This window comes from Venustampulla echinocandica (genome assembly GCF_003357145.1).
Source record: "Venustampulla echinocandica strain BP 5553 chromosome Unknown scaffold_3, whole genome shotgun sequence".
In the NCBI taxonomy this organism is placed as follows: Eukaryota; Fungi; Ascomycota; class Leotiomycetes; order Helotiales; family Pleuroascaceae; genus Venustampulla; species Venustampulla echinocandica.
Genome location: NW_022474208.1, coordinates 1,275,010 through 1,289,953, shown reverse-complemented (window position 1 = coordinate 1,289,953; position 14,944 = coordinate 1,275,010). Strand labels below are relative to the sequence as shown.

The following is a 14,944-nucleotide window of genomic DNA, read 5'->3' as shown; positions in this document are numbered from 1 at the left end:
CAGGGCAAGGCCACGCTGGAGTGCGTGCTCACCGCACGAGGCTGACAGCTCGGCGGGATGCAGCGTTGCAGCCTTGGAGCCTGAGAGCCGGTTGCCACTTCAACAGCCCGATCCAACTTGGACAAGGCAAATACAACGCGCAACACGACAACGCTATTCGTAATACACTGCCTGCTGTGAATAGTCGCCTCTTCCACCATTCCGGCTTCTTATAAAAATGTGTTTTGATCCCCGGGAGTGATTTGACTGTAATGCTAGGACCCAAAACCATCACGTCTGCATACAATAAGCAGAAAGATGGCTTCGTCCACAGAGGCCAGAGAGCTGGAGCTCGTTGGCAAAGTGGAGATGCGTATAGCTCTTGCAAAGGATGATAAATTGGAGTCGATGCTGAAGATATATCTCTCACCGCTGCTCCTGAAATTAGCTAGTGACTATGCTGCTGTCCGGAACAAGGTATGTCTGAGTTGAAAGTCCAACGCTGACCCCCACGTGATGTACCACGAATGCTAACTCCTTCTAGGTGATATCCACGTGCCAACATATCAAGATTCGTCTCGCTGGAAATCCGTTTGTGCAGAAATCCCAATAAATTCTGTTCCGTCCTGACCATATTCGCAGGGAGATTGTTTTGCCGGTAGCGGCGCTCTTGAAGCAGTACAAGGAAAACCCGGAGTCATCCATGATCCGCCACTTCGACCTCATGTTCATACAGCAGAGTGTTGGCAAACTATCGTCTACAGTAACGTAGTTCTCCCCGAATAGAGGGGGTAGATACTAACAAGAACTAGGAGCAAATGAACTTGCTGCCCACGATATTACACGGACTAGCCAAAGACTCAGGAAAGCCAACTTGTGCCACCCTATTTAATCTATTTCTACGCTTATTACCACGCCTTAAACTACCTCTGCGTGGAAGCAAGGAAGACAGCGAGCTGAGAAAGCAGCTTGGACTTGATGAGCATGTGGAAGACGCGAGATTCGTTGCCACTTGGTTCGGCAAACTTATGCTCCTCACAGTGGTTCGCTCTACGGCGTCTGGTGTTACCTGCCCTGGACTTACAGTCCCAGAGTACGAGTTCCTGACGTTAAACGGAAAGCAAGAGACTTGGGATCCTACCTCTGATGAAGGTCTCAATTTGGCACAATCAAAAATTGGAGTTCTGGGATTTCTGGCGAGTGGCGCTTTCACTGATGACGAGCGGTTCTTGCCGGCTTTGTTTGCATCTGGGGATACCAATTCTCGGATTTCCGGCGCAGGGGATGACATATTAAAGCGGTCAGCCATCTCACTTGAAGATTCTGAGAAGATTCGTAATCTACTGCAAATCTATTTTACTCTCAAGCCGGCTCTTCAGACACGATTACTCGTCTTGCTGAGTAAATCCGCAATTTCAACAACATTTCCGCAGCAAATTGTCAAACTTGTGCAACAGGCAATTCAACCAGACGACAACACAAATCTCCCAGCCAAAGGCCTTGAGACCGTGAAATTCCGAAATGCATTATTTAACTATATGAATTGGGTATCGCGCGTAGGTTCAGCTAAGGATCTTGAGCAGGTCGCTCCTCCATTGGTTGACTTATTGCGGAGCTATATTGAAGACCAAGGTTGGCCTGTCCCTCATGACAGATCATCGGACGCCGCTTCTTTACGAGCTCTGGCTTATGAGACACTGGGATCTCTAGCCAAGACCACTCCGTCCATTGCTCTCAAGCAAGACTTGTCACTCGTCCGATGGCTTTTCCGGTCGTTGACAGAAGAAGGGTCTTCAGAGACCATATTCGTCAGCATTGAAGGCGCTCTTTCGAGCCTATTAAATATATTCGCCCCCCCACTAGACTCCGAATTGAAGCGCGAGTTACGCTTGCTGCTCCTGAAGTACATGACGTTAGTGGAAGGCGACGGTGTTGTGCGGAGCGCTCGGTTCTCCACTGTACGTTGGGCGAATCGATGCCTTGATTATAGCGATATCGTTGGACGATGGATCGATATACTAGCCCTAGGTGGTCGTACAGACGAACGCAGTGATGTGATAGAAGAGGGCAAAAAGGGCCTGGTAAGTCTTATCCTCCTATTATTATCTATAGGCAAATCTAACTGTTGCCATCACAGGATCCTTATTGGTACCGACTCTTGAACTTATCAGTTACTTCTGACTGTCCCCTCCCTGATTGGAGCGAGATGGTCAAGGTATTTTTCACTGGCCAAAGCATCCTCGAAAGTTCGACAGTTGCCAATAGCATGAAGAGCGGCATGGAAATTGATGGGGTATCTGTCTTTGGAAATTTCTCCGGAACAAAGATCAACGCTTTCTCGTCCGCCGTTGGTTACTGTCGTCAAATGCTCCTGATGGCTGCCTTGGAAGTATCTGAAATTTCATTTGATGTCGATGCGGATTGGGAGCGCCAACTGGATGTTCTCTTTCGCTCTGACAAGCAGGCCCGAAAGCTCACCAAGGCCTACATTAAGACTATTGACCGGGATGCGTTACACATATATCTCACTGCGGCTCTGGAAGGCATGTTGCGGAAAGATGGAAATGGCCTCGAGGGCTGTGGCAAATGCTTCGTCGAAATAGCTTCAATAGCGCCCAGTGAGACCATTGGTCGCCTTGCTGGAAGGGCTATTGAGCTCCTGTCTTCTATCAAGTCGAATAACATAGCAACACGCGAGATTGCTTCGCGGGCGTTTGGGATTCTTGCTTCGCATCCAGAGACTACTACCGACTCGATCCATAAACTGGTCGAATCACTTTCGGCCGATATAAAGCCTTGGGCGACTGCTGTGGGCGCGGAATCAAACAAGGTCCATGGCTCAATTCTTGCAATTGGCTATCTACTCAGCCGGGCTTCATACTATGGCCGACTCAATACCATAAGCGATGATACTGTTCAAGAAGTTATCAATTTGCTATTTGAGATTCTGGCTGGCGCAAAAGATACCACTACGAAAGAGGCCGTGCTAAATGCAATTGGGCAGCTAAGTGCTTCTAGCGTCATAACGGTTGCACGCATCGAAAGCTCCCCCTCAGAGCCTACCACTATCATTGATTTGTTGGCTGCTGAAGCAAAAAAGGGCAACGAGAAGGCAATCTCTACCCTCGGTCGCCTATCTCTTGTATTCGACGAGGATCCGGAATCTGGGCCCCTTTCTTCAATCCTCTCAACCCTGTACGGACTCTACGAATTAAAACAGGCCGAAATCCACTTCTCTATCGGAGAAGCCCTCAGCTGTGCGGGTGCGTGCTGGGACTCCGACGTTCTCCTCCTCAGTCTAGATGTAGATGCCAGTTATGAAGGACGAAAGAAGCGACCAAGCACGGCCGAATCCCTCCTCGCCAAGTTATTACAGGACTGCAAGACGACCAAACCGTCATTGAAAAAGGCGTCTGGTATTTGGCTTTTCTGCCTGATTCAGTACAGTGGCCATTTAGATGAAGTTCAATCGCGTTTACGAGAATGTCAGGCTGCCTTCATGGGTCTACTTTCCGCTCGTGATGAGCTTGTTCAAGAAACTGCTTCGCGTGGTCTCAGTCTTGTTTATGAGCAGGGAGATGCGACGCTGCGGGAGAAGCTTGTAAATGACTTGGTTTCGTCGTTCACCGGCAGTAGTACGCAACTCAAAGTCGACGAGGAGACTGAGCTCTTCGAGCCTGGTGCACTGCCCACGGGCGAAGGAAAATCGGTCACATCGTATAAAGACATCATATCGTTAGCGAATGAGGTTGGTGACCAAAGTTTGGTGTACAAATTCATGTCCCTTGCGGCGAACGCTGCCACCTGGTCGACTCGAGCAGCGTTCGGGAGATTCGGGCTGAGCAATATACTCTCCGAGTCTGAGATCGATCCAAAGCTCTACCCGAAACTATATCGGTATCGGTTCGACCCCAATCCTAACGTACAACGCTCAATGAACGGTATCTGGAGCGCCCTTGTCAAAGATTCGAGTGCAACAATCGACCTCTACTTTGATGACATCTTGGCAGACCTCTTGACTAGCATCCTAGGCAAAGAGTGGCGAACAAGACAAGCAAGTTGTGCAGCCATTGCAGACCTTGTTCAAGGCAGGGAGTTTGACAAGTATGAGAAGCACCTTCACAACATCTGGCAGGTTGCATTCAAGGTACTTGATGATATCAAATTATCTGTTCGTGAGGCTGCTCTCTCTCTTAGCATGGCCTTGACGGGAATTATTGTTCGGCAACTTGAGGCCGGGACTTCCTCTAAGAGTGCTCAAGCCATGCTCAAGGAAGTTATGCCATTCCTTCTCTCGGAACAGGGTATGCAGAGTTCTGCAAAAGAAGTCAGAGTATTTGCAACATTGACGGTTTTGAAGCTTGTCAAAAGTGGCGGAAAAGCTCTAACGGCTTTCGTACCTAATCTAGTTGAGGAGTTGATCGGCCTCCTAAGCACATTAGAAGGCGAAGGGGTCGACTACATCTACCTACGAGCAGCCCACTACAATCTTACAGAGGAGAAGATTGATAATGCTAGGTCAACAGCAGTATCGCATTCGCCTATCATGGAAGCTATTGAGCGCTGTCTCGACATCCTAGATGAACCAACCATGAAGGAAGTCGTTCCCCGCCTTGAAAATGCTATCAAAACTAGCATTGGTATGCCATCGAAGATTGGCTGCAGTGGCATTCTCGTCAGTCTTGCCACACGACACACTTTTGTCTTCCGCAGTCATGCCGATACCTTCTTGAAATTGATAGAGAAGGCTGTTCTGGATCGCAACAATGCAGTTAGTGCTGGCTATGCTAGATCTGCTGGATATTTAGCCCGCCTTGCAAGCGACGACGCCCTATCACGTCTCGCAGACTATTCGAGGAAGTTGTACTTCGAAGGAGAAGATGAGACTCGCCGGCAAGTAGCGGCAGATATTATCTATGCCGTTTCAAAGTTTGCTACGGACCGGTTTAACGCCTGGGCATCATCGTTTTTGCCATTTGTGTTCTTCGCCAAGCATGACTTTGATGAGCACGTCAAGGAGCAGTTTGAAAAGACGTGGACCGAGAATGTGGGTGGCTCAAGGGCGGTGCTTCTCTATTCGAAAGAAATCAACGGTTTAGCTGTTGAGCGTCTCGAATCTCCGAGATGGACCATCAAGCACACCGCTGCCTTAACCATCGCGGATGTTGTTACATCATCTGGATCGGAGATCAGTAGTGTAAATGCTACCGGCATCTGGCCTGCTTTGGAGAAAGCCCTCGCCCTCAAGACCTTTGATGGCAAGGAAATTGTCCTCGAGGCCTTTGTGAAATTGACTAAGGCGGCGAAGCCCTTTTGGGAAAAGGATCCTAGCATCGCTGCCCAGATGAAAAAGATCGCCATCCGAGAAGCAAAACGAAATAATGAGACCTATCGACCTCACGCATTTAGTAGCTTGGGGGGGTATAGCGAACTACGTATAGACATCGACATGTTTGATGATATCTCGAACGTCGTCACACCAATACTTGAAGACGTCATTAGTGAAGATAAGATGGATACTTCGGATGACAACAAGCCCGGGAAAACGGAAGATATGTTGGTGACAAACGGCATCTCAGCTTTATTCCGCGGTGTTAACACAAAGCACCCTGATCATTCTCCGTTATCCCACCTACCAGATCTGTTAGAGATCTCTAAGAAGGTCTTTGCCTCTACCAAAGTCACAAATGCCACCAAGATGGCGCTCTATGAACGCGCCAAAGCCCTGTTCGAGGGTCTCCGCCAGCGAGAGCAAGTACAAAGTACCAGTAGCTATGACCTAGCCGTCGGGTTCTTCGCCTTGCTCGATGTACCTAGTGGATCTGGGAGCGAGAGCATGAGAATCAAGAGAGGCGAGGCTGCGGAGATGATTGTTCAAGCTCTTGATCGCGGCGTTTTTGGAACTGCTACGGAAGAGAGGGAGGCGTGCAAAGAGAAAATGAGGAAAATGGCCCAGGAAGGAAGGATATCTGAAAGGTCCCCTGGAGTCCAGGCTGTTCTTGATAGAGTTATTAAATGTCTTCGGTGAGTTATAGTTAGCGATAAAATAGACCGAGTGTTGAGTTGAATCTTATTCTATAGAACCCCTCGATGTGCAATGGATAATATACGGTTTGCATTTTCTTAAGCCTGGCATAAGCCCACTAATGGATCACTAAATTCGAATACGATATCTAACTAACTATATATACATAAACTATCTATGTCGAAGGATCATCTCATACCTAGTATATAATACAGTGGTTGCGGAACCCCTATTCACATCCAAATAGGGGCGGCCCGTTCCGAAATTATGCCATCCTCACGAGCCAGGCACCCGAACTTTTTTCTTTTGTGCTTCCACCTCAGCATCTTCCACATCTCAACCGGCCACTCACTCACAATGGCGTCTCCCCTCCCAAGGCTGTTCTCGCGGCGCTTCCTCTGCCAGCAATGGACGCCATTACAAAAGACCCGCAGCTCAATAATATGCCGCAACCTTCGAGCTCCCCGAGGGCGACGCAGCTACGCGACAGGCGAAAGCGGCCCCAATCCGCGTCCGGGCCAGAACCCGTTCAAGATATGGCCTTTTATCGCCATCACGCTCGCGGGAACAGGAGCGTATATATTGATGGTGAGGAGTCGGGTTGGTACTGGTAAGTGTTCAACCTTCCATACCCAACCACCATACATGTACATTGTACAACCCTCGCTCGAGCTCAGCAAAAATTCGAGAGCCGCTTTAAGGTCGACCTAGAACTCGTGCCTGTTGTCTCATCCAAAGTTTCCAAACCAAGCCCTCCTTCTCTTATCGTTGGATCTACGGAGACAGTTAGCTAACGAAGCCGGTGTCTCTTTCGAATAACTAGACATGACACCTCCAGCGAACTCCCAGATCGCCGCTCCTAAGAAAGACACTCCGACATTCTCCCCCTCCGACGTCACAGTGCTCTTCGTCCTCGGCGGTCCAGGTGCAGGGAAAGGCACACAGTGCGCGAATCTCGTCCGCGACTATCATTTCACGCATCTATCAGCGGGCGACCTGCTGCGCGCAGAGCAAAACCGCGAGGGCTCCGAGTTTGGCGATCTGATCAAGGAGTATATCCGCGATGGCAAGATCGTGCCCATGGAGGTGACGGTGCAGCTTCTGGAGAATGCCATGACGGAGGTGGTGCGCGCGGATAAGGAGGGCAAGGGGAAGTTCTTGGTCGATGGGTTCCCCAGACAGATGGATCAGGCGCTGAAGTTCGAGGAGTCGGTTGTTCCGGCGAGATACGTCTTGTTCTTCGATTGCCCCGAGAAGGTCATGGAGGCCAGGTTGTTGGAGAGGGGGAAGACTAGTGGAAGGGCGGATGATAATGCGGAGAGTATCAAGAAGAGGTTTAAGACGTTTGTGGACACCAGTATGCCGGTTGTGGATTACTTTGAGAAGCAGGGACGGTTGTTGAAGGTCTCGGCTTCGAATTCCCCAAAGGACGTGTATAAGGATACTGTAGGGAAGCTTGAGGGTGCTTTAGGCAAGAACTTTTAATCGACTTCAGGGCGTCGGCGAGATGGGAATAGACGGGGACGATGAGGGATATCAGGCATAGAGGATGGGCACTCATTTATAATGTTTCATTAACTGTTAGAACTACTGCATGTATTTTAGCCTACTGAATTTCTATGTAACTTAGGCGATGTAGAATACATCGTTTATGAACTTTGAAATTTGATTGAATTTTAAATCGAAGAATACAACGCTTATGATTGTAGTCTATCGCATCCGTTGTATCCCATCTGATTGGGAGAACATATCGCTCATGAACTTCATTTAAAGCATGAGAAATTCTCCCGCATCATGCCAGATGCTATGCAGCCAGATAATACACCCCAACGCCGGACGTGAATGGCCTCTGATATTTAATAGGCGGGACTGAAGAGAATGTTCAGGAGAACATATCACTTCTGTCCTCGGCCATTTAATCAGTACCCATTTCGACCATGTTGTCCTTGCCACCAACTGTGCCTGGCTTACGTCCCATACCCATACCGTTAACCTTCCGCTCAAGGTCGTGCATCTCACGCTCTTTCTGGGCCTCTGCCTGTTGTCGCTCCCTGCTGATGACCTCCTTGATATTTCTCAGGCTTGCGCGCCAGGTATCAAGTCTGGTAGCCACCTCGCGCCACTGCTTCTCGCCAAAGACGCGGTAGGTAGTCTTGTGGATCTTGAAGACTTGTTGCTGCTGCGACATTCTACCCTCGATCAACTCTGCCCGGATAACATCAATGATCCAGGTCTCGACATCTTCGATCGGGATTTGGAGTGCCTTGGCAATGCGCTTGTATTCGAGCTCCCGGGTGTTGGAGCTAGCCGCAACACTTGCCAATGTCAGGAGTCTCATCTTGCGATGGAGCACGCTGTTGTCCAGACCCTCCTTCTCAATCCAATCCTCATTCTCATCCCGGAAGTCATTATAATCCTCAAGTTCCTTTTCAGAGAAGATCTCGAGCAACTCGGAATATTCAGTGTGCGAGTCGCTAAGGGCTTGGATAGGGGCAAGAGAGGTAAGGTCGCTGAAGTCAAAGTGGGTGTTGGAAAGGAGAGCGGATTTCAGAGCGCGAAGCGAAAGGTCCTGGGCTTCCTTTGTTGAAACTTCGGAGGATTGGAAGGTGCGGAGAGATCTCAGAATAAATTGGTAGGCCTCTCTGCAAAACCCGAGAATTAGTAAATAAATTATATAGAGTCCCAAAATAAGGCATGACTTACTCTCTCTTATCAGCATCCTCGGCAGCGTCCGCCAACTGTCCGAATAATTTGCGCTGGTCCTCCTCGTCCAAATCCCACTCACCGATCCACTGATCCAATTTCGCCAGCTGCGGGCGCAGAGTCTCAAACAAGCCACAAGCCTTGATCTGGCGGATAATAGCCTGGAATATATTGAAGCGCACATCGTTGTCGGGCTGCATCAGGTTGAAGATGGTGGTGAGAACGTTGAGGGCAAGACCGGGACCGTTTTGAGGGGCAGAGGTAATCGGTTTTGTGAGGCTGTCGCACATGCGCGGTAGGAACATATTGACATTGGGAGACTGCATAACCAGGTAAACCAGGAGGTTGTAGGCGGCAGTAAACTCCTTCTCTGGGTAGGTATTGAGGGCCGCCGAAGCAGTCACCAATCTCTTGAGAACCTCATCTTTGCTATTTGCCTCGAGGAGGGGTTCGACCTCAGCGGTGACATGGAGATATTCGGCCAAATCGCGTGCCAGGTCAGCAAATGTGCCCTCAACAAAGCAGTACTGCATGATGGCGGACTGGGCGTGCAAGTGGTTTTTAAGGATTTCGGCCTCAAGAACAGCTGCTATCTCAGTTCTGTGGTGAACTTTATCGCGGTCAACGAGCGAGTTCATTTTTTGATGTGGGATGAAGCGACCTGGTGTGGATATAGTTACCGAGGGGGTGCGTTGTGATTAATCTCAGCACGTGACAACAAGTTGGATGTGTTGTGGCAGATGGAGGTTATAATCGCCTAGGGTTGATGTAGTGTTGAGGGGTTGTCGCCTGAGGCGGAAATAAATCACACCCAGTCCCACGATAAAGCACTCGGGAACAACGACCCTCCAGCAACCATGCTGACTTGCCAGCTCAACTCCGCTCTCCTTCTCCCATTCTCAAGGAACATACAATTCCCGGTCTCTACCCTATTAATCTTTTCGTCTTACCAGAGCTATTTGAGATGATTCCCAACTGTAACAAGTATAGTAAGTGCTTGTATAGTAATTCCACCAGGATAGATTCTCGTACTATTTTTCTATGATAGCAAAGATGATATTGCTTTCTTCCGAAACCGTAGACTACATCGTGGCTCCTTGGCCATTATTGCTACAATTTTTAATAAAATTTTTCCTATAATTAGGCTTTCTACATGTGAAGTTTACTGGTTTGACGATTGATTATTACTATGAATGTACCAAATCCAATGAGTAATTCGCACATTCCACCGCTATTGATTTCAGTCTTCAAGCTCCTTTATCTCGCCAAAAAATCAAATCACTAGTTCGGATTGAGACATTTAAGTTTTGTGATACTTTATAGAGTAGCAAATCCATAGCTAAAATTTGAAATATCAGGATATTATTTACTCACTCTCTTTATCCAAATACCACCCTCGCCCCTTAACCCTATGTATTCATATATATCACCCCCTATATGCAACTACCCACGCTGAGCGATTAAAGCATTTCCTTTGCCGCATAGAAAGCCAATTACAAACCGCTATCACAGCTACGAGGGTACTTCATACGGAACGGAAGAGCTCTTCGGGATACCCTAGGTAATAGAGCACGAGCTACTAAGGTCCCTTGGGATTCAATCAACTCCTTCGAATTTAACACCTCACTCGCAATATACGTAGACACCCAATCCCCAAAATTCAAAAAAGTATTGGTTTGTATTCGGCATTTGAAACCTCAAGGAAAAAACCTAACGACCGCCGCCTTACCTTCTCATTCTGAAGACTCCATCTATACTCCCATTTGTCATCGTGCTTTAAGAGCTAGAACCATCCATCTTTCCAAATTCTTCTACCTAAGAAAATAAGAACTTCACTTCCGCAGATTACATATATTCTTTCTACCAAGTGTGCAAAAATAGCTATAAAAGCTTTTATTTGCCGTCCGGCTTGACAATCTTACAGATGAGATCGGATCCGGCGACGGAGTCGCCTTCCTTGATTTGGATGTTTCCGACTTTTCCGGCGTGTGGGGCGGAGATCACCATTTCCTACGTGGATTAGTTAAATAGGCTTTACTTGCAGGTAGACAACAAGGGGGACTTACCATCTTCATGGCACTCAGCACAGCAATAGGATCGCCCTTCTTAACCTCGCCACCCTCGTGGACGCGGATCTCAACAACGACACCAGACATTGGTGCGCCGACTTGGCTTGAATCTCCGGGATCGGCCTTGGGTCTGCTGGTGTTCTCGACGGCAGCCAGGACGTCGTCGACGGTGACTTGGCGGACCTCACCTGGGAGGATATTAGCATAATCTATAAGTAAGAGAAGCACACAGAAATATATTACCATTCATCTCATAGAAGACTTCGCGTTGACCAGTGGTATCGGACAATGGACCAACAGCAAGCAACTTAAGGATGAGAACCTTGCCCTTCTCCAGCTCGACATGGAACTCTTCGCCGATCTCAGGTGCCGACAAGAAGTATCTTGTTGGGAGGACGCTGAGATCGCCGTACTTTTGGATGAATTTCTTGTAGTCCTCGAAGACCTTGGGGTACATTGCGTAACTGGCAACATCACACTCAGTAACATTGCCCCACTTGGCGTGGATCTCCTTCTTGATCTTTTGCAGATCAAGTGGCTCAAGGGTCAAACCAGGTCGCTTGTCAAGCTTGCGTCTGCCACGTAGAGCATTCGTCCGGAGGGGCTCGGGGAAACCACCATACGGTTGGCCCATAAGACCCTCGAAGAACTCGAGAACGGAGCCGGGGAAATCGAGCTCGCCAGCTCTTTTCTGGACATCGTCGAAGGTGAGTTTGTTGGAGACCATGAACTGAGCCAAGTCACCAACAACCTTAGACGTTGGTGTAACCTTAACGATATCACCAAGCAAGTCGTTAGCGTGCTCGTATGCCTTCTTAGTCTCGGCCCATTGGGCACCAAGACCAAGTTGTGAAGCCTGGAACATCATATTGGTCAATTGTCCACCTGGAATCTCGTGTTCATACACTTCAGGGTCAGGTCCATTCAAACCAGCTTCAAATGGCGAGTATAGAAGACGAAGCTGTGCCCAGTATGTGTCGATGGCTCGGACGTGGTGGATATTCAAACCTGGGTCCTGAATAGAGCCTTCCAGAGACGAAAGAATGGCACCAACACTTGGCTGAGATGTCATACCCGACAAGCTGTCAGTAGCTGCGTCAACAGCATCAGCGCCTGCGTTCGCGCAAGCAACCATGGATGCAACACCAGTACCAGCTGAGTCGTGAGTATGAACATGGATAGGAAGATCGGGATGTGCCTTGCGGATGGCCCCAATCAACAGTGTGGCGGCCTTTGGCTTGAGAACACCTGCCATATCCTTGATACCAAGAACATGGATCTTCAGCGCCACTAGCTTATCGACCAACTTCAAGTAATACTCCAAGTTGTACTTCTTCTTTGGGTTTAACATGTCGCCACTAAAACACACGGTTCCCTCAACAACACCTCCAGCCTTATGGACAGCATTGATACCAACTTCAAGCTGGTCAATGTCGTTCAGTGCATCGAATACTCGGAAGATATCGACACCATTCTTCTTTGCCTGCTCGCAGAAGTGGTAGATTGCGTTGTCTGGCAATGAAGAGTATGCAACACCGTTGGCACCTCTAAGCAGCATCTGGAATGGAATGTTAGGCACAAGCTTACGCATCTTCCGCAGTCTGTCCCAAGGATCCTCATAAAGGAAACGCATAGCCACATCAAATGTGGCTCCACCCCAACACTCAAGACTGTAAAGGTTGCTGTAAGCATGACTGGTCTCTTTAGCGATGTTACAGAGATCAACTGTTCGGACACGTGTAGCCAATAATGACTGATGGGCATCACGCCAGGTGGTGTCCATAAGCAGGCAGCCTTCGTTTGCACGGACGGCCTTAGCAAATGCTTCTGGGCCCTCCTCGAGAATGATATTTCTCCACCCCTTCTGACAAGGCTCAGAGGTATCGATCTTGTTTCCATCGTCATCAAAGAGTTCTGGCATGATGATTTCACCCTTAAATTTGGGCTCTCCGACCTGGCCCTTGATACTGCTGCCATTGACAGCAATGTCTCCCAAGTATGCAAGCAATTTTTGGGCACGGTTTTGGCTGCCCACGAGGTCAAAGAGCTCAGGCGTGTCATCAATGAATGTAGTCCAGCAGTTGCCGTCGATGAAAGTAGGATGTGTAAGCAATGAGGTTAGGAAAGGGATGTTGGTCTTGATTCCCCGAATTCGGAATTCAACCAAGGCTCGCAACATCTTGCGGCGCACAATCTCGTATGTAGAACCATGACAAGTGCATTTCACCAACATAGAATCGTAACTACTCGAGCAGTTAGTATAGATTTCTATGTCGAGCACTCTAGGGCATTCGGAAACTCACTGAGGGGTAATAATTGCGCCGGCAAATCCATTTCCACCATCCAATCGAACTCCGTTACCACCAGCAGACCGGTAGACCTCAATCTTTCCAGTATCCGGCTGGAAGCCCTTGGAAGGGTCTTCAGTTGTGATACGGCATTGGATTGCAAAGCCTCGGGTGGAAATGCGGTCCTGGGTGAGCCCTAGCTGGGCCAATGTTGCACCAGCAGCAATTTGAATTTGAGCAGCAATGAGATCAATGCCAGTAATCTCTTCGGTGATGGTATGCTCGACCTGGATACGAGGGTTGATCTCGATGAAGTAGTATCTGTTCTGTTGATCGACCAAGAACTCGGCAGTTCCAGCATTGCGGTAGTTGACTGAACGGGCTAGCTTGACAGCATCATTAAGAAGTGCATCTCTCACACTGGTTGGGAGATCCTTGGCTGGCGCCAATTCCACAACCTTTTGATGTCTTCGCTGAACGGAGCAGTCACGCTCGTACAAGTGGACGACATTTCCGTGGTTGTCTCCCAAGAGCTGGACCTCAATGTGCTTCGGCTTGTCGAGGAATCGTTCGACGAAAACGGTGCCATTTCCGAAAGCTGACTTCGCCTCCGAGGTTGCTCGGTTAAAGGAGTCTTCTAGAGTCCCTTGTTCCCGAACAACACGCATGCCGCGTCCACCGCCTCCGTAGGCCGCCTTGATGATGATGGGGAAGCCGTATTCATCCGTAAACTTCTTGACATCCTCGAATTTGTCCACGGCACCATCCGTCCCTGGCACAACGGGTACACCCGCTGCTATGGCGATGGTTCTAGCCGAAACCTTGTCGCCGAGGGCGTCGATAACTTCTGGAGAGGGGCCGACGAACTACAATGCATAGTTAGCCGGAGAAAATAGGGAAATAATCGGGTAGAATTAGACATACGATCAAGCCAGCTTTCTCCACATTCCGGGCGAATTCAGCGTTCTCGGAGAGGAAGCCATATCCTGCACGAATTAGGTCACCGTGTTGCTCAGAGGAGGGGTTTCCACCATACCAGGATGAATCATCTGAACCCCATGTTGGAGAGCAATCTTGATGATCTCGTCTCCGGCCAAATATGCTCCAACGGGTGTGTATTGACCGCGCTTTCCGATAACGTAGGCTTCATCGGCTTCTGCAGACAGAGTTTTGATCAGTAGATGCCAGTGGATGCTCTTATCGGGGACCACCTACTCTGCCTGTGCATGCTAAGTCGGTCCTCATAACTGCCCCGGCGTCAGTCTTGCACCTCTGTATTGTATAACCGGCTATAAAATTTACCTGAAAACCGCGACTGTCTGAAGCGACAGTTCATGGGCCTATGCAAAGTAAGCCGCTGCCAAAAACCATAGTGGGGGGATTGTAAGTCCAAGAAGAAAGACTCACCGTTCGGAAAATCTGCAGCGTCAGACGAAGGTCAGCAAGTCTTCATCACCCGCCTCGCCCAATCCATTGAGAACGTACACGGATCGCTATGGAAAAGTCAGCGCTCTGGCACAGCACGGAGAATGTTTTCTAGAGGGGTATAACTTACGAATTTCGCCTCGATTGGCCACTGTAACCACGCAAAACAGATAAACAATTAGCCCATATTTCTTCTCAAACCCAAGAGCAGCCTGTCCAATTGTCCCACGAAAAGCTGCGGCGGGCGGGCGGGTAGGCGGGACTTACCCAGAATCTTCTTCAACTTCATGATGCTCGAATTGGCGCGGATGCGCTGGATGGTCTGCTCCTGCTTGAGGTCCATGTCGCCCACGATCACGGTCTCGCTGGCGGCGCCATTGCTATCGCCCAGGTCTGCCATGCCGCTATGCGAAGTTTTGTTTGGTTTTGCGCCGTTGCGATTGGGATGGGCAATC

The 14,944-nt window shown here is 49.1% G+C and overlaps 3 protein-coding genes across 3 annotated transcripts; 1 reads left to right on the top strand and 2 right to left on the bottom strand.

The window, feature by feature from the left end:
* Positions 1-297: 297 nt before the first annotated feature.
* On the top strand, positions 298-7,489 carry BP5553_06041 (uncharacterized protein; the record flags this gene model as incomplete). Its single annotated transcript, XM_032014664.1, has 7 exons — positions 298-456; positions 524-570; positions 622-742; positions 792-2,060; positions 2,117-6,003; positions 6,252-6,604; positions 6,843-7,489. 7 exons carry the CDS (start codon positions 298-300, stop codon positions 7,487-7,489), a joined length of 6,483 nt encoding a protein of 2,160 aa, XP_031869345.1.
* Positions 7,490-7,919: 430 nt separating this feature from the next.
* BP5553_06040 (Eukaryotic translation initiation factor 3 subunit M) lies at positions 7,920-9,345 on the bottom strand (the record flags this gene model as incomplete). Its single annotated transcript, XM_032014663.1, has 2 exons — positions 7,920-8,646; positions 8,708-9,345. The coding sequence occupies 2 exons, from the start codon at positions 9,343-9,345 to the stop codon at positions 7,920-7,922; spliced, it is 1,365 nt and encodes a 454-aa protein (XP_031869344.1).
* Positions 9,346-10,600: 1,255 nt separating this feature from the next.
* On the bottom strand, positions 10,601-14,889 carry BP5553_06039 (Pyruvate carboxylase; the record flags this gene model as incomplete). The annotated part of the gene is made up of 12 exons (XM_032014662.1): positions 10,601-10,717; positions 10,774-10,964; positions 11,020-13,019; positions 13,080-13,930; positions 13,989-14,050; positions 14,101-14,220; positions 14,280-14,311; positions 14,367-14,404; positions 14,472-14,483; positions 14,550-14,557; positions 14,620-14,640; positions 14,757-14,889. 12 exons carry the CDS (start codon positions 14,887-14,889, stop codon positions 10,601-10,603), a joined length of 3,585 nt encoding a protein of 1,194 aa, XP_031869343.1.
* Between the last annotated feature and the right edge of the window lie 55 nt (positions 14,890-14,944).